This window comes from Stomoxys calcitrans, chromosome 1 (genome assembly GCF_963082655.1).
Source record: "Stomoxys calcitrans chromosome 1, idStoCalc2.1, whole genome shotgun sequence".
NCBI classification, from domain to species: Eukaryota; Metazoa; Arthropoda; class Insecta; order Diptera; family Muscidae; genus Stomoxys; species Stomoxys calcitrans.
This window is the reverse complement of record NC_081552.1, coordinates 197,692,811-197,713,221: the sequence shown is the minus strand read 5'-3', so window position 1 is coordinate 197,713,221 and position 20,411 is coordinate 197,692,811. Positions and strand designations below refer to the sequence as shown.

The following is a 20,411-nucleotide window of genomic DNA, read 5'->3' as shown; positions in this document are numbered from 1 at the left end:
TTGCATCGGCGGAATATATTGATACCGTCACACAGCTCGTCAGAGGTTTTCACGCTTCCTGGGAGGGCGCAAAGTTCGACCTGATGAGAAAGATGGATGTTCCCCACTTCACAAAGGCTACGGTCTTCATCAAGGGATGGGGCATTAAATTTCCGACGGAATGCATGTTGGGATTCTTGGGCAAGCAAAACCACGTTTTGGTCACGGCGAAGCGGAAGGTCATCCACAGGGAGAAGAAGGAGGAAGGAACTCTTGTTGTGGTTGACATTGATCAAGTCTCCGTGACAAGTTTGGCTAAGACTAAAGGCATGGCGTACTACGGGAGCAAAGCTATCTTTTTCATGATTGGGAAGACTAGGATAGGCAGAAATTATCATTTTGAGACATCAGGCCGCGCAGTGGCAACACCGCCTAACGAACACGGAGTTGACAACGAGACAATCACGGCATTTCTCAATATTGGAAAGACTAGGAGAAGCAATGATCCTAATACTAAAATAACAGGCAGTGCAGTGGTGAGAGACCCAACACAGCCTAACAAACAGGGACTCGACGACGGACCGACTTCAAGATTCGGAATACTGGGATAGGTAAAGATCCCAAAATCGAAACAATAGGCATCGCAGCGACAGGAGTCTCAATGCAACCCAATGAACAGGGAGCCGATGACGGTACCATCACCCACTCCCAAGAAGCCCATTTACTTAAGATTTGGAAGACTAAGATAGGCAAAGATCCTAGTATTGAAACATCAGGCAGTACAGGGAATGGCAACCCAATACAGCCTAACGAACAGGGACCCGACGATGGAACCATTACCGACTTTATAAAGAATCGGAAGACTAGGATAGGCAAAGAACCTAATACGATGACATCAGGCAGAGCAGTGACAGGAAAGTCAATGCAGTCTAAAAAAACAGGAAGCAGACGATGAGATCATCACCTACTCCCAAGATGCCTATTTACTGAAGGACTAATGATTGAGGCAATCCAGATAAACCTCCACCGGAGCGAGACTGCTACACAAGCTCTGAGGGAGAAAATCACCAAGGACAACATTGATATTGCCTTAATTCAGGAGCCATGGACTACACGGAACAGAGTTTCTGCACTGAATCATATCAACTACCAATAATTCTATGTTAACACTGGTATTCGGCCGAGAACCTGCGTTATTTGTCATAAAAATTTTAATTATATTTTTTCCCCAGAGTTGTCAATTTCGGATGCAAACGTAGTGAGACGGGGAGACGGTGGAGCATACCTGGCATTACTTTATCTGCTTTTCGACTCTGCGACACCGCCACCCACATCGGAGCTGCAACGGCTGGTGAGGAAAGCAAAACAGAGAGGAAACGAGGTACTAATAGGGTGTGATGCGAACTCTTACCACATTTCGTGGGGTAGTACCAACACTAATAAGCGGGGCTAAGCCCTGGCAGAGTTCTTGAATACTAACTAGCAAATAACACTTAATATTGGTAACACCGCTACCTTTGTTAATGGGATTAGGGAGGAGGTATTAGATGTGACGATATGTTCGGAAAATCTTATCAATGAGGTCCACGATTGGAGGGTCCCCATGGAATACTCTTTCTCTGACCATCGCTACATTAGGTTTAGAATAGCATGGCCAGCGCTAAATCCGATGCATTTCCGGAAAAAGTTGGACAAAATATGGAAGCCTACTCAGAAGAAGACTTGGGCAATATAATTTAGATTGTCCAAGCATAGAAGACATTGACGAAAATGTCAACAGGATAACGACTGCATTGGTGGGTTCCTTCGAAGATAGTTGTCCTCTTCGGTAAAGGAAATCAGCCCAAGAAAAACCCTGAATGACCGCAGAGATTCGCAATATTGGGGTAGAGGTCCGCAGACTTTTTAACAGAGCACGTCGTAAAAAGCGGAAGTTTATTGGGATGTGTATTACACATGGCACAAGGAATACAATAAGATTACCGGAGCGGCAAAACGTGGCTCCTGAAAGCTTTTCAGTGAACAGGTCGATAGCGTTAATGACGCCGCCAAGATAAAAAAGTTTCTTTCAAAACCCCATATCGAAACTGAAACTTTAGTATACGACATGGGAGAGCGAGAGAGCAGAGATAACGAAGGACATGTTGAGGCGTTTGATGCAAATCCATTTTCCACAGGATTCTGGAAACCGAACAGGGATTTTCAAGATACCGGTTAACGTGGGAGCTAAACCAGGTTCTAGATCGATTTTGACCGTGCTTGACACAGTTGTTGGAAGTCATAACAGCACACTATGTGCACAATTTCAGCCAAATCGAGATTACGAAGTCAAATTGGGAGATCGGTTCATATGAAAGCTATATCAGGTTTCAGGCTGATTTGAACCGCACTAAACGCAGTCTTAGGAAGTCATAACAGAACACTTTGTGCAAATTTTAGCCAAATCGGATGAAAATTGCGGCTTCCAGGGGCTCAAGAAGTCAAGTCGGGTGATCGGTTTATATGGGAGCTATATCAGGTTATAGACCGATTTGGACCGCAGTTAGTACAGTTGTTAAAAATCACAACAGAACACTACGTGCCAAATTTTAGCCAAATCAGACACAAATTATGGCTTTCAGTGGCTTAAGAAGTCAATGCGGGTGTTCGGTTTATATGGGAGCTATATCAGGTTTTAGGCTGATTTGGACCATCTTACGAAAAAATGCATCAATATTGTCTTAAAATGCATTCATTCAAGCGAGCTTGTGTGTTTAGACATGAGCTTTACCATTGCCCCACAAAAAATAGTCTAAAGGCGTTAAATCGCACGATTAAGGCGGTCAATTGACCGGTCCCGAACGTTAAATAAAATATTCAGCGAACTTGCCTCCCAATAAGCCCCTTGTTACGCGTGCTGTGTGGCATGTGGAACCGTGTTGTTGAAACCACATGCAAGACACGCTCTTGCATTTTGGGTATAATCTGACGGTAGTGCTCACCATTCACAGTTACGTTACGATTCGCATCATCTTTGAAGAAGTACGGTCCAATGAAGCCACCAGCCCATAAACCGCACAAAACTGTGACTTTTTCTGCATGCATTGGTAGCTCTTGCAATGCTTCTGGCTGACCTTCACTGCAAAATCGACAGTTGTGTCTATTTACGTACCCATTGAGCCAAAAATGAGTTTCGTCATAAAATGGAAGAACGGGCCATAAACTTTCTTAACAGAGCACAAATTTTGATAATAAAATTCAATAATTTGCACGCATTGTTCGTTTGTAAGATGATTCATGGTTAAATTATAGACCAAACTGAAGATGTTTGACAGTAAAACGAAACGTGCGTGAGCTGTTTAAACCAGTGTTGCCAAAATGATAATAGCTAAAAAATCACCCTTTATATGTTTTATGGGGTCTTGGATCAATATTTCGAGGTGTTACAAACGATATGACTAGATTTGTATACCCACATCCTAAGGAGGTGGGTATAAAAAAAAAGATTATATAAACTATATGACTCGCAATATTTTAAGGTCTTACTGAATAACTTGATTAGTATACCCCCTCCCCCTATGGTGATGGGTACAAAACTAACACAAAACGCCTGGTTGAAAATTCAACGACCACCGATAAAAGTAGACCGGGGCGCAGACCATATAGACCCCATATTGTTTCATCGTCATTTTAATGACAATTTCAAAATTTAGGGTCCCATAGTGTGCTTTTGTGATTTCTATAGATGGACGATTTGGACTCCCGGACGGACGAACTGTAGGCTCAGTCTAGTACTGCGAGGTGTTAAAAACGGAATGACAATATTAGTAAAGGGGGACATCAGCATGAAGGGATGCCATGTTGGTGGGCTTAAAAAGCATCCTTTCGCACAAATATTGCCTCATAAGGCCTACCTTCTTTCTATACACCAATAAAATATTTCTTTGTTAAGTTTAAACCTAAGTTTTATTGCGCAGCCCTCACTAATTTATGATTTAAATAGAAATTGACACGTACAGCGAATGTTTTTGATCAGGAAACAAAACGAGGCAAAAACTTGGTGGTTTACCTCTGGGTATGAGGGTGTTAATTTTACTAATGTTTTTTCTACAAATATAAATTGATTGCGGTTTCCTAATCCCGTCACTCCGTGTCAATAGCAGTTTCCGCATAACGAAACTCGTAACGAGGGTGCTCCAATAAAAAACAAAAAAACATATTTCATTTTTGTTAATGACCTTGAGATTTGCGGTTGAAAATGGTAAATGTGCCACAGACTATGGAGCGAGAAGGTCCCCACAGGGATATACTTGTGATGACATTTTAAAATTTCTTTGCACTGTTTTTGCGTCTTTTCGCAAACACCATTAATTTAATGTGCCACACTCATTCCATAGAAGGAGATCTAAAAAAGTGTTTTCATGTTTTCCAACAAATGTCGTGTGGTTTCTTTGCTAGCAACACAGAATACTAGAATTCGTGCAAACGCCCCTAATTGCTTCAGTGCCCCAATCATGTAGTTGTTCATTGCTAAAGTAGTCATAGATTCAGTCAATGGATTCAGCCAAAAGGGAAAATCCGAAATGGCTTCAACGAATATTTGTCTACGTAATCAGTTAGTGTCTAGCGAGTTTATCGACGAAAATTAAGAAAATAGAGTAAAAGCGGGCCTGAGTCTTTTATACCCTCCAGTTTAAAATCTCCATGGTTTTTTTGTTTGTCTTCAATCCCCGAATTTTGTTTGAACCGTCCTCGATCTTGTTTGAACCGTCTTCGATCTTGTTTGAACCGATGAGTAGGTCGGACCTTCTGTTATTTCGCTCAGCAAGAATTTTTCTGTAACTCGTAATAGGTCATTATTTTTGGAAGAAAAATTTAAGCCACTCAAGGATAGCTGCGACAGAGGTATCCAATTGGCGTCTTTTTCCAGTGGAGCGGCAGATCTAGAGCCTGGGAGTAGGCTTACAATGGACTCCAAAGACCCAACAGCTGCGGTGGTTGCATCAGACCGTAGCATGTTGTCTCCACTAGCAGACAGACGACTAACCAGCAGGGACTTTTGACGAAGGCACCTGGTTCGGATATTAAGGACAAGGCCGAACCTATTCTATCTTCGCATGCCTATAATTTGCCTTAGCTATTAGCCTTCCCGGCAAACCAACATGCTCTTTAAGAGGTTGGCAGAATAGAAGACGCATTGCTCTCAGGTTTATTAAGAGGATTGGTACGAATGATCCTTAGACTCTCACTAATAGGAAGAGAGACTCCCTCAATTGGGCTCGGGGATTCACTGCACAGGCTACCCCAAAGACTACACGTCTAGACTCGGAAACAGCACCGCAGTCAGCCAAAAGGCTGCGATCACCTAGAGGGCATCCCATGCCTTAATGAACTAGGGCAAACAATAGTAGGATGGGTCCAAGAAACTTTGCAAATGTCACTAGGGACAGTTTGGTGATGGCAGTTGTCAGTAAGGGAGAAGAACAGGGCTGCATACCTGGGAGTAATTGGAGTGGGAGAGTCAATGGACTGTCATCAGTATACTCCGATGTGCTTGCGGAATTTCCTGGGTCCAGTTTGTGAGGATGCAGGCTGATATCCGGGCCGATACAGACTAATTGCCTTCGGGGATCAAAGCTCAATTGAAATGTATCGTTGTGGGCCAAGAAAGATTGGTGAGATCTGACCAGGTGCAGCCCTAGATTAAGTGAAGAAGACAGATATTCCTTGTAGACCAATGACGCATGCTTGGATACCAAGGATTCCCTCAGATCCTGAATCCATACTTGATAGGCTAAGGGAATGTAAACCCAATCTATGAAACACCGACTGGAAGATTGTTAGATTGTATGAGGCTGATGGTGACCGGAGAAATGCAGTATTCGTACTAAACGCCGGCTGTCTCGCAGACCTCAACAAGTCTGAAGGGGTTGTATCCTACGGATTCAACAAGTTGAAACCGAAAGTCTATAGAAGCGGGTGGGTTGAGGAATCGGAAGACGACTCAGCAATTGTTGCACATTGTTAAGGTCTGGCGGATTGCTGGAGACCTCAACAAGTCTGAAGGGGTTGTATCCTACGGATTCAACAAGTTGAAACCGAAAGTCTATAGAAGCGGGTGGGTTGAGGAATCAGAAGACGACTCAGCAATTGTTGCACATTGTTAAGGTCTGGCGGATTGCTGGAAACTGGGACCCTGTATGGGTGAGTCATCCAGTTGGACTGGGCTCAAGGTGTGCGCCAGCGGGGAAGGACGAAACTCAGAAAGTACTTCGACAGCAGCAGTTAGTGAAGCATCTAAGGAGGAATCGCCCACACGGCAAGTGTCCATTGCCCTGAGGAAGAGTGGTTTCACTGCCTTCTCACCTGCCCCTGGATGAGTACGGAAGCTCATCATAACAAGATCTAACAAATCTTGTGAGGACAAACACCTGGCGGGATCAGAGGACAAGGCTAACACAACGGTGGTGAAAGTTCTGAATCCTGATTAAGGACCGGATTCGGGAGAAAAATCTCCACCAGTGTAAGGCCGTTTCGGCGGAACTAAAGGTCCTCCTGATGGCAGGGGGATTTGATGTGGTTCTTATCCTGGAACCATGGGTGTGTGGAGGAATGGTTCGTGGACTAAGAATTTCGGGATTTAAACTTCTCAAGGGTGCGGGGAATGGGAGACTCAGAGCCTGTATTCTTGCAAAGAGTAGTCTAAATGTTTTTCTTCTTCCGTCGCTAAGTACTGAAGATTTAGTAGTAGCCAGCCTTGAGTCTCATTACTGGCCGGCTTCCCTATATACGGCACACGATTCAGAGATGCCGCCCTCAAGCCTTAAGTTGCTGGTTGAAACCGCTTCTGAAGAAAAGAAGAGCTTCATTGTAGGAAGTTATGTTAATGCACATCACTAGGAAGTTCGGATGTCAACGGAAGGGGTGAGCTACTTATCGAATATATTATAAGTTGCAATCTGGCGATTTGTAATAAAGGGGATAAACCTACCTTTATTCCCAGGAATAGGCAGGAGGTTCTAAATATTACCTTTGTATCGGAAGATATAAGTGGAAGAATATGCGACTGGGAATTGTTAGATGACCACAGTTTCTCTGATCATATAGTAAAGGCAAATCCACTGAAAAAGCCATTCACAACCTAGTCGGCTACACAGAGGGTTCTCTCGCTATCAAGGAATATACAATGGCAGCATTTCTTGACATTGAAGGTGCTTTCAATAATGTAAAACCGATGTCAATCATGAAGGAGTTGGAGTTTCTAAGTATCAACTCTACCGTAAGAAGTTTTTTTTTTAATAATTCAGCAGAGGAACACCTCAAGGAGGTGTACTGTCTCCTCTACTTTGGAATATGGTAATTAAAAATATATCATTGTCTCTGGAAGGAATAGATGTAAAACTAGTCGCGTAAGCTGATGACGTGGCAATTGCGGTTAGGGGAAAGTTTCCCAGCACCCTAAGAGATATACTTCAGGAAAATCAACGTACAACAATGAAGTGGGCTACCGAAAGTGATCAAGGTATAAATCCGAGCAAGACGGGAGTAGTTCTTTACAGCAGGAGAAACAAGTTACTTACAGTGGCACCTATCTACTTGGGAGGAGAGAATGTTCTATTTAAAGGAAATTGAACTTCAAATCCAACATTTTGGAGAGGGCAAGAAAGGCAACTCTTGCCCTATACACCTGCAACAGAGCCATTGGCAAAAGTTTTGGGATTAGATCGCGTGTCATGCATTGGGTATATACTGCAGTTGTCAGACCTATAATGCTATATGGTGTTGTGGTCTGGTGGACGGCGCTTCAAAAGTCCACCCTCTGCTCAATATTCAACCGGATCCAAAGGATGACTTATTTGTGCATCGCAGCCGCACTGGGGACGACACCATCTGATGCACTCAATTAAATGCTACATCTAATGCCTCTGGACATTGTGTCTACTCAATTTGCTGCAACCACTGCCGTGAGGTTAGGGGAACTTTCTCTTTGGTCATGTGGTGGCTACGGACGATGTGTTACCCTTGATACAGTGTCCGATATTCCAGGCAGTGTGGGCAGTACTGTACCACTATTCCTGATAGAACCGATTGGAACTATGATATTTCTGGTAACTAAGGAAGTTACGTAGACCTCTACACGGGTGGTTCCAAACTAGAGAACCAGGAGGGCTTTGGGGTGTACTCTAAAGAAACAGAGCTGGTTATACCGAAAAGGTTACCGGACCACTGCAGTGTGTACCAAGCAGCGATCCTTGTAATTAAGGAAGTGTTGGAATGGCTGAGATATAATGTCATAACGTTGGTTGGCATAAATTTCTACTCAGACAGCCAGGCAGCCATTAAAACCCTGAAGACCGTATTTCTGAAAACAAAAACCGCCCTCGACTGCCGCAGATCTCTCATCGAGATGGCTGAACAGTTCAAAATTCACCTATACTGTGTGAGGGTAGCATGTCTGTAGCGCAGAGGTTAGCATGTCCGCCTATAATGCTGAACACCTGGGTTCGAATCCTGCCGAGACCATAAAAAAAAATTGTCGGCGGTGGTTTTTTCCTCCTAATGCTGGCAATATTTGTGAGGTGCTATGCCATGTAAAACTTCTCTCCAAAGAGGTGTCGCACTGCGGCACGCCGTTCGGACTCGTCTATAGAAAGGAGGACCCTTATCATTGAGCTTAAACTTGAATCGGACTGCACTCATTGATATGTGAAAAGTTTGTCCCTGTTCCTTAGTGGAATGTTCATGGGAAAAATTTGCATATTTGTACTGGGTGCCGGGCCACAGAGATATCCCAGGGAATTGTAAAGTGAACGAGCTTGCGAGACAAGGAACAACCTTACACATTCCAGGGAAACTGGAATCTGTGGGTATGCCTCTAGCGACATGTAAGCTAAATTTTCAGGATCAGGTCCGAAGGACAACGAATGATAAATGGTCACAAAGAGGGGGTTGTGAGCATTCCAAAACTATGTAGCTTAATCTAGGCTAGAAGAGGTCTACTGCTTTGCTATGATTGGCTAGAACAGACGTCTCAGTCTTTGAACAGACGTCTCAGTCTTTAGTCATAGAGCACCTTCTGCGTGTATGTCCCGCACTGGCAGTCAGAAGGAGTTCCACTTTAGTTTCTCATTTCTTTGAGAACCTGTCTGATTTAACGGATGTGAACATTCGCAATTTGTTGGGCTTTTGAAAGCGATCTGAATGGTTCAACAGTAGGAACTAGAAGGCATCTTCCTTCCTCCTTTTTTGTGGTATTACAATGGACGAAAATGTCTAAGTGAGTGTGATGGCAGACTGCCAATGAAACCTAACCTAACCTTGATCTTCAAAATGTCTAACCGAGAGATCAGTCGGTCCATAACCTGATGTAGGTGTTATACTACATCAGATTATGGACCAATTTTGGCTATATCTGGTATATATATAGGAGGTCATAAAAGAAATCATAGTGCAATATTTCAGCAAATTCGCATAAGAATTGCTTTCCTAGAGCCAAAAAGAGCCAAGTCGGGAGATCGGTTTCAATGGCATCTACATCGGGTTTTGGACTGAGCTATACCGAAGGCAACTGTCATAGAAGAAATTATTGTGCCATATTTCAGCCAAATTGGATTCGAATTACAGCCTCTAGAGGCTCACGAAGCATAGTCGGGAGCTCGTTTTATTTTTCAACCGATTCGGACTATGCTTGGCACATCTTTGGGAGGTGAAAAAGTCTAAAGTCATCGTGAAAACTTTAAACCGAATCGGATAAGAATTGCGTTCTCTTGAGGTTCAAGAAGTGGGAGATATATGTAAATATTTGAAGTCACCGTGGCGCACCGGCTTACATGTCCGCCTATGACGCCAGCGTGAAAATCAGAAAAATTTCCAGCGGGGGTTATCCCCCCTACAAATCCTGGCAACATTTGTTAGATATCCTGCCATGTTAAAACTCCTCTACTAATAGGTGTTGCTATGCGAAACTCCCTTCGGATTCGGCATAAAAAAGCAGGCCCTTGTCATTGAGATAAAACTTTAATCGGACTGCACTCATTCATATGAGAGAAGTATTCCCATGAACATTTCATTATCCACTTTAATGGAATGTTCATGGGAAATTCAAGTTAGTATGTTAAGATTGTCCGGTTAGGATTGTTAATGGGCCACATTAACAATCCTAACCGACCAACATTCACTGGAAGTATTTTGGCAAAATTTCAAGGGCATATCTTCACTTCTACGAAAATAAGCATGCTTTCGGTAGACAAACGAACAGACAGAGCGCAGACGGGCGGACATGGCCGTCCCTCCATCCTATGGTGGTGGGCATACAAAAATTTATTTCTGGAATGAAAAAAAAAATAACAAAATAAAATTTTACTTACAGCGAAATCGAAATTATTATGGCTGGAATAAAAAAGAAAAGACAACAAGTTAATAAATGTTATTTAAATTGATGTAATTTTTAAATAAAGAGGGCGAGAAAAAAAGAATAGGGGTATACCACCTTAGGATAGGGGTATACTAAGCAAGTCATTCCTAGTTTGTAGAACCTCGAAATATTCATCTGCGAGCCCATGAAGTATATATTCTGAGTTGATTTAGCCAAGTCCGTAGGTCTGTTCGTCTGTCAAAATCACGATAGCGTTCGAATGAATGAAGATTTCCGCTTGAAATTTTGCACCGAGACTTCATATCGCTGTAGGTAGTTGGGGTTGACAGGTGCCACTGCAAATAACTTTTATATGCTGCTGAAAACAACTGTATCTGTCTTACACGGATTTACGCCTAGACCACTTTCGGTAGCCCACTTTGCTGTCGCACGTAAAATTTCCCGAAGTATAGCTCTAGCAGTCCTGGGAAACCTCCCCCTAACCGCAATAACCACGTCATCAGCACACCCGACCACTGCTACACCTTTTTCTTCCAGAGACAATAACGTTCTGTAAATGGCCACATTCCAAAGTAGTGGAGACAGTACACCTCCATGAGGTGTTCATCTGCTGACCTGTCTCTTTAGATTTTTAGATCTACAGATCTCAGGCCCGCCGTAATGCATCTTTTAGTCAGTAACAAGTAAAAGCTTGCTAAGATCGGTAGGGCCGAATCTTGGAAAACCACCATCTTGGATTCTGGCAACAATTTATTCAAAATCAAGGGCATAATTATACCCACCACCATAGGAAGGGGGTATACTAACCTAGTCATTCCGTTTGTAAAACCTCGAAATATTGATCTGTATATATATTCTGGATCGTCTCGATATTCTGATTTGATCTAGCCGTCCGTCCGTCAGTCGATATCACGATAGCGGTCGAACGCATAAAGCTAGTTGCATGAAATTTTGCACAGTTACTGAATATTCATGTAGGTCGTTGGGAATTGTAAATGGGTAAACGGTTCACATTTGGATATAGCTCCCATATTAACCAATCTCCCGATTTGACTTCTTGAGCCCTTACAAGCCGCAATTTTTGTCCGATTTGGATTTGAAATTTTGCATGAGGTGTTCTATTATGACTCTTAACAACTGTGCCAAGAACGATCCAAATCGGTCTATAACTTGATATTCCCCCATATAAACCGATCTCCCGATTTGACTTCTTGAACCCCTAGAAATGTATCCATAGAGGTGAATATCTAAGTTCGGCTCGACCGAACTTTTTCTTTGCTTTTTTGACTTGGCAGGACTTGCCATCATGTGAAGACGTGGCAACTGGTTGATAAAATCTCGCCAATAAAATACAAACTGGGCAGAACACTCCACACCGTTTGTACCCTACAACACCACTGTAATAGAGGTTATTATAACCTTAAACATATGTTTGCAATGCAAAGAAGGCCAAGATCTAGACCCATTGTAAAGTATACCAATCGGCTTAGAATCATTTCCTCATTCGATTTAGCTTTATTCCTGGGTCTGTCTATCCATGATTTCTTGTGGTCAAGGTACAGTTCGCATTTGTTGTCCGATTTGCGTGTGGTGTAGGTCGTTGGGGATTGCAAATGGGCCATATCTGTTCAGCTTTGGATGTAGCTCCCATATAAACCAATCACCCGGCTCGACTTCTTGAGCCCCTGGAAGCCGCAATTATTTGCCGATTTGGCTGAACTGTGCCAAGTACGGTCCAAACCAATCATGAACCTGATATAGCTCCCATATAAACCGATCTCCGGGTTTGACCTCTTGAGCCCCTGGAAGCCACAAATTTCGTCCGATTTGGTCCGATTTTTGCACATAGTGTTTTGTTATGATTTGCAACAACTGTGCCAAATACGGTTTAAATCGATCATGAACCTGATATAGCTCTCATATAACCCGATCTCCCCATTTGAATTCTTGCTCAACTGGAAGCTGCAATTTTTTTCCGATTTGGGTGAAATTTTGCCCATAGTGTTCTGTTACAACTACTAACCAAATCGGTCAAGAACCTGATATAGCTCCCATTTAAACCGGTCTCCCGATTTGACTTCGTGAGTCCCTGGAAGCCTCAGTTTTCATTCGATTTTGTTGAAGTTTTGTTATGACTTCCAACAACTGTGCCAAATAAGGTCCAAATCGTTCCATAACTTGACATAGCTCCCATATAAACCGATCTCCCGATTTTACTTCTTGAGCCCCTGGTAGCCGCACGTTTTGTCCGATTTGGCTAAAAGTTTTCACATTTCGTTCTGTTATGATTTCCAACAACTGTGCCCAGTACGGTCCATATCGTTCTAGAACTTGATATAGCTCCCATGTAAACCAGTCTCTCGATCACCCTTGTTCGATTCCTATAGGCTTTAATTTTTGCTGGTTTGACAGAAGTTTGGTATGTAGAATAAAATTATACCCTTCAACTAAATTTATTTTGTATAAATATTTAGCAGAATCCATGGTGCTGCGTTCCCGATGGTTTTCCGATCGGTCCACTTTTGATTCTATTTGGTGTGGTTTTGGGCGTGGGGCAGCGCCCTAGGTACTTGACACCATTTTCGTATTCTACTCCCGTGTACCTTTCATTTGAGTCCCATAATGTCCCGATCAGTCAACTTTGATTTTGGGCGGTACTTTTGAGATGGTTTTGGGCTTACGACGGCTCCCTAGATACTTGTATCCAATTTATAATATAAGATGCATGCTCTACTGCCGAACACCTTTCATTTGAGTCCCATATTGTCCCGATGGATCCACTTTTTTTTTGGGCGGTACTCTTGGGGCGATGCCCTCGGTACATGAATCCAACTTTTGACACCACTTTCGTATTCTACTCCCGAATACCTTTCATTTGAGTCCCATATTGTCCCGATCGGTTCAGTTTGATTTTGGCAGCACTTTGGGACGGTTTTGAGCTTGGGGTGACGCCCTAGGTACTTGGATCCAATTTTTGACACCATATTCGTATTCCACTCCCGAAACCCTTTCATTTGAGTCCCATATTGTACGATCGGACCACTTTTGATTTTGGACGGTTCTTTTGGGGCAGTTTTGGGTTTGGGACAGCTGCCTAGGTACTTGAACCACATTTCTAATATCATATTTCTACTCTACTCTCAAATACCTTTCATTTGAGTCCCATATTGTCCCGATCGGTCAACTTTGATTTTGGGCGGTACTTTTGGAATGGTTTTGGGCTTGCGACGGCTCCGTAGATACTTGTATCCAATTTATCAGATTCATATTCTACTCCCGAATATCTTTCATTTGAGTCCCACTTGGATCCAATTTTTGATACCATATTCGTATTCTACTCCCGAAAGCCTTTTGAGTCCCATATTGTCCCGATCGTTCCACCTTAATTTTTGGCAGTACTTTTGGGAACGTTTTGGGTTTGGGACGGCTCCCTTGATACATGAACCCAATTCTTAACATCATTTTCATACTCTACTCTCAAATATATTTTATTTGGGTCCCATATTGTCCTGATCGCTCTACTTTTGGGCGGTTTTGGACCTGGAGCGGCCTCGTTGGTACTTGGACCTAATGTTTAATACCATATTCTTTTTTAACCGCCAAGTTCCTTTCATTTGAGCCACATATTGTCCCATAAATATGTCCTGCTGGGGATTTTGGGGGGAGGGGGGGACCCCTCAGACACAAAGTATACATTTTCGTTTTATCAAATGTGTACTCTACTTTTAAATACCTTTCAACCCTAATCAGTAAGAGTATCTTGTTGGGTATTGTTTTTGGGGGGCGGGGAACCCCTCCGACATTAAGGTTGCCATTTTTATGCCAAGTTCGCGCTTTTGAATACCTTTCATTTGTCCCAATCGGTAAACATGTCCGTTCGGGTGGCTTTTGGGATGGGGCGTCCCCCCAGGTTATTTGGCCCCAAAAGTTGTATACCAATTTTGTGTTATTGGGATACCATAAGGTGGCATAAAATATTTTGCTTTAATCGGTGCATCCATCAGCGAAATCTGGTGTTTTTGAAAATTGGGATAAGTGGGAGGGTCCGCCCACTTTACGGATATCAAAAAAGTTTTATACCAATTTCGAGTTTTTAGGGTACCATAAGGTGGTGCCATTTTTATGCCACGTTCGCACTCTACTCTTAAATACCTTTCATTTGATACCCATCTTGTTCCAGTCGGTAAACATGTCCGTTCGGTTGGGTTTTAGGATGGGGCGTCCCCCTAGGTTATTTGACCCCAAAGTTGTATACCAATTTCGTGTTTTTGGGATGCCATAAGTTGGCATACAAAACTTCGCTTAAATCGGTGAATCCATCACCGAAATCTGGCGCTTCGGAAAATTGGCATAAGGGGAAGGGTCCGCTCCCTTATGGGTATCAAAAAAATTAGTACCCTATCTTCACCAGGGCCGTAAGCTCTTACAATTGTGAAAATTTCATGAAAATCTTTTAGGCCGTTTTTGAGTCATTATGGAACAGACAAACAAAGCTCAACAATTTCTAATTTTTTAATAAATGGCCTTTTAAGGTTGTAATAGCCTCAATTGGTCCGACCCTTACAAAATTTTGCGTGAGATGTTTAGATTTAACATCCCAACATGTGCGCAAAATTTCATCAAAATCGATCCAGATTTAGATATGGCTAACATATACATCTTTCATCCGATATGGCTGTAAATGCAAATTTTCCCTTTATCATTCCTCCAAGGAACTGGGGCAAACTTCTCACAAATCAATGAGTGCTGTCCAATTCAATTTTAAGCTCAATGATAAGGGACCTCCTTTTTATAGCCGAGTCTCCGAAAGGCGTGCCACTGAGCGACACCTCTTTGTGGAGAAGTTGTTTTACATAGCAAAGTACCTCACAAATGACGCCAGCATTAGGAGGGGATACCCACCGCTGAAAAATGTTCTAATGTTCCTGGCATGATTCGAATCCAGGAGTTCAGCGTCATAGGCGGACATGCTAAACTCTGCGCTACGGTGGCCTCCTTAGGGCCTCTTAAGGCTGTAGTAGCCACAATCTTATTCAGATCTTTTTAAAATTTTGCATTGATGTTTTATTTGACGGCGCGAACATGATGAAAACTTTCAGAGATGGTTTTCGCCTTACTCTACATTTGTATGATATCCTGCCATGTTAGAACTTCTCTACAAAATGGTATCACTTTGCGGCAGGCCGTTTGGGCCCGACATAAATATGGAGGCCCCTTATCGCTGAGCTTAAGCTTAGATCGTACTGCACTCATTGATATGAGATAATGTTAATGGAAAATTAAAAATAATTTTGAAAAACAACAACTTTGGTCGAAAAAGCGACTACGAAATTTGTTAATTTTCCTGCAACAATTTATGTTAAATCTCAACGACACAAAGCACAAAATTGTTGATGACAGGCACTCTTTGCAACCCAACACATAACAACAATATATCCATAAGCAAGGCAAAAAGCCATCTATCCAGCCGACACTTGAGCTTTTCTTCGGGTGGTGGAGGTTTAGTTTTTGTTTTTCGGCTCGCGCTGCTTTGTCTCGTTTCTCAGGTTTAATGAAAAAAAATCTTTTTTGTCACACCGGGGATCTCGAACCTGGGTTTGCAAGTGAGGAATGGCATGGGAGTTTTGTGCTCTACATTGTAGTACAACTAAAGTTTCACATAGAAATTTGGTAGATGGTTTTTTTTTAAGAGTTCTTTTTTTCTGTGTAGCAGATATACGATTTTAAGACTACAATAGCCTCACTTTATATCCTATCGACAGAAAATGTTGCTAGATTCTATTCGATAGGTATATAAAATTAAGGTCTGACTAGATTTAGACATAGGTTCTTTGTATTGAAAGTAGTACGTAGACTCGTTGGTGTAGGGTATTATATAATCAACTGCCTTAATGGTTTTTAAATTCGCTGTTATATGCCATCTAATTAACCAACTTCCTTTATGGTCTCTTTTGCAGGTGATCTTATGGATATTCTGGCTTTAATCAACTCGAGCATCAACTTCATACTCTACTGCTCAATGAGTCGACAATTTCGCACAACATTCGCACTGCTGTTTCGACCAAAGTTCTTGGATCGATGGCTGCCAGTGGCTCAAGATGAGGATGCTGTGCCCGCATCACATCGAGTGGGTCGACAAGTGAGCCGGGGAGCCACGAATGGCGTTAAACGCGATGCAGTCAGCAGAAGTTGTGTGGTTGATCAAAATCAAATGACCACCACACAGGTAACAAATGTGTAGCAAAAGGCTAAAACGCAATTACCAAAAACTCCGGAGGCACTGCCAATTCCGGAAGTGGAAGCTACCAGCATGTTGGTAGAGGAAAACCATGAAGCTGAAATAGAAGTTAGCATAGGTCAGTTAATTGATAAGACTAATAGTATGACTATTGTTGATAATACCAAGTGTCAAACACAAACAAACCCAGACGAGGTCGAAGAACATGATCATGATGAGAAGGGTAGTAGTGAAAAAATCTCTTCCTTACAGCTTAGCCGCGAGGACAATGCCATGCTCGCCGCTAAGTGTATACCAAATCCACACAAGAAATGGCTGAGTAAATCATCGTCTACATCATCCCTATTAAATTGTATAATATGTAAGTTTAAGCATCATCATAGTTTGAAACACCAGCAAGGGCCGAACTTGCTAAGTCACCTATCAACCGTAGTGACAACGACAGCGACACCAACGACTCCTGCCACCATGATAAACTGTGGCAGTACTTTGCAACAACCTGCTGTTGTCGTTGTTGTGCAAAATGACTCTTCTATGGATCATCAAGTGTATGTGACTCATGCTGTGTCACAGTCCAAGGATGATGTTGAAGTGCAACAACAGGGTCAACACAATAAGTGCAGCGTTTAAATGCATTAGCCCGCAACAACAGGAAGAGCAACTCCTGACATGCATGCCACATTTATCCAAGCATCCCAGAAATCGGCGTCGACATAATGCCATCTGCGAACAGTACAAGCGCTAACATCATTATCACCCAACATGTTTGTGTTCGTGTTCGTGTTCGCCTTCATGTTCATTGCCTTGAATACTTAAGGAGATAATTCAAAGCTGTTGTTCTTAGAAGTGGCACCAGTGAAAAGAGCTTGTGGCGTACCGTTGACCCTCCAAGATAACTATGAGTGATGTAAAAGGTGAATTGAAATCAGTTTCTTATGGCTTAAATTTTAGGTAATATAAGTTTTAGCATAAAGCTTTAAGCGATAACCTTAAGGCCAAAGAGAGATCATTTGGTTTTGGATATATAAGAGTTTATATGTTAAAAAAAAAATGCAGCTTTATGATTCGGAATCGTGAACATGGTCACATTTTGTGAAAGATTAATATATGATAAATTTATCTTGAGTATAAACACTGCAAACATGCATTTATAACCACCATCGAAGAAAAGGAAGCATATAATGTTTGTTCTTCCGTTGGCAATGCATCGAAGTATTCATTTGCGATACTGAGAGATATATTCTTGAACGCATTACATCTCTAATAATAACTACCCAGCTAAAATCTTGCTGAATTTTCAGCAGCACTTAATTTTTATACCCTCCACCATAGGATGGGTGTATACTAAATTCGTCGTTCTGTTTGTAACACCTCGAAATATGCGTCTAAGACCCCACAGAGTATAGAGGCCGTCCGTCCGTCTGTCCGTCAGTCCGTCTGTCTGTCGAAAGCACGCTTACTTTCGAAGGAGCACAGCTAGCAGCTTGAAATTATGCACAAATACTTCTTATTAGTGTAGGTCGGTTGGGATTGTAAATGGGCTATATCGTTCCACGTTTTAATATCGCTGACAAATAAACCGATCTGGAATTTAGCATGAGGTGTTTTGTTATAACTTCCAACAACTGTATTAAGAATGGTTCAAATCGATCGATAACCTGATATAGCTGCCATATAAACCGATCTGGGGTCTTGACTTCTTGAGCCTCTACAGGGAGCAATTCCTATCCGATTTCGCTGAAATATTGCACGACGTGTTTTGTTATGACTTGCAACAACTGTATTAAGAATGGTTCAAATCGATCCATATCCTGATATAGCTGCCATATAAACCGATCTGGGGTCTTGACTTCTTGAGCCTTTACAGGGAGCAATTCCTATCCGATTTGGCTGAAATATTGCACGACGTGTTTTGTTATGATTTGCAACAACTGTATTAAGAATGGTTCAAATCGATCCATAACCTGATATAGCTGCCTTATAAACCGATCTGGGGTCTTGACTTCTTGAGCCACTACAGGGAGCAATTCCTATCCGATTTGGCTGAAATTTTGCACGACGTGTTTTGTTACGACTTCCAACAACTGTATTAAGAATGGTTCAAATCGATCCATATCCTGATATAGCTGCCATATAAACCGATCTGGGGTCTTGACTTCTTGAGCCTCTACAGGGAGCAATTCCTATCAGATTTGGCTGAAATATTGCACGACGTGTTTTGTTATGACTTGCAACAACTGTATTAAGAATGGTTCAAATCGATCCATAACCTGATATAGCTGCCATATAAACCGATCTGGGGTCTTGACTTCTTGAGCCACTAGAGGGCGCAATTCCTATCCGATTTAGCTGAAATTTTTTACAACGGCTTCTCTCATGACCTTTAAAATACGTGTCGTATATGGCATGAATCGGTTTATAGCCTAATACAGCTACCCTATAAACCGATCTCCCTATTATACTACTTCAGCCCCTAAAGTGCGCAATTCTTACTATAATTGGCTGAAATTTTATACAATGACTTCTACTATGGTCTCCAATATTCAGTTCAATTATGGTCCGATATGAACCATAACTTGATATTTTTTCAATAACATAGCAATTCTTTTCTTTTATCCTTTGTTTGCCTAAAAAGAGATACCGTGGCAAGAGCTCGACAAATGCGATCCATGGTGGAGGGTATATACGATTCGGCCCGGCCGAACTTCGCACTCTTTTACTTGTTTACTTTACTTTAATTGACTATGACAGAACATTTGTGCCACTAGCCGAACGTAGAATAGCGTTCCAAGCGCCTCGATCTTCTGTGCTCATTCTAAAATATCTGACACCAGGTTTCGAGGTGTCTCCCACCACTTGATCTTTCCATCGGGCTTTTGGTCTTCCCGGTTTGCGTGTACCAACGTGCTTGCCTTCAAAAGACTTCTTTGCTGGAGCTTTTTCATCAATTTAGACAACATGACCTAGCCAACGTAGCCGTTGTATATTGATATGTATAACTAGGATATCGTCGTCATACAGCCCATACAGCTCGTGGTTCCTACGACGCCCATTTTCTCCATTAACGCAAACTGGTCCATATATTGTACGAAGAATCTTTCTCTCAAATACTCCAAACACTGCCTCATCTGCTTTCACAAGTACCCATGCTTCAGAACCATATAACACGGGTAGTATCGGTGTCTTGTAAAGTGTAATCTGCGAGAGGTGGCCTTGTTTCTAAACAACTTCCTTAGTCCAAAGTAGCATCTGTTTGCCAGTATTATTCTCCGCTTTATCAAAACTGGTGTCATTCGTTTCGGTTACGACGTGCCTCGGTAGATAACTATCTCAAAGTTGTGGTTGCCAACTTTCTCCATTTTCTTTATCTGATCGGTTGTACAAGGCGTATTGGAAGTTGAAACCATCCATCTCGTCTTATCTCCATTTATTGCCAGACCCATTTCACTGACTCTCGTTCGATTCTTTCAAAGGCTGCAGTTACTACTTCCGGTGACTGATCCATGATGTCAATGACGTCGGCATAGGCGAGTAGCATGTGTTCTCTTGTGGCTAGTGTGGCATATCTTTTCACATCTGCATCTAGAATACACTTCTCAAGCGGGATATTAAAGAGATCAAATAATAGGCTCTCACCCTTTCTCAAATCTCGTTTGGCATTGAATTATATGGAAGCTATATCCAAATCTGAACCGATATTTTCCAATTTCAATAGGCTTTGTCTCTAGGTCGAAAAACATGCCCCTACCACATTTGAAGATGATCGGATGAAAAATGCGACCAGTAGTTTGTACACAAATTTCAATGGACAGACGGACGGACGGACGAGCAAAGCTAAAT

The 20,411-nt window shown here is 42.2% G+C and overlaps 1 protein-coding gene across 1 annotated transcript in view; it reads left to right on the top strand.

Moving 5' to 3' along the window:
• LOC106091488 (uncharacterized) overlaps positions 1 to 16,741 on the top strand; it is a 297,696-nt gene extending 280,955 nt beyond the window's left edge. Inside the window, exon 5 of the mRNA XM_059369614.1 lies at positions 16,291 to 16,741. Coding sequence (XP_059225597.1) covers positions 16,291 to 16,574 — 284 coding nt within the window. The 3' untranslated portion in view covers positions 16,575 to 16,741. The remainder of the gene's footprint in view (positions 1 to 16,290) is intronic.
• The last annotated feature ends 3,670 nt before the right edge of the window (positions 16,742 to 20,411 follow it).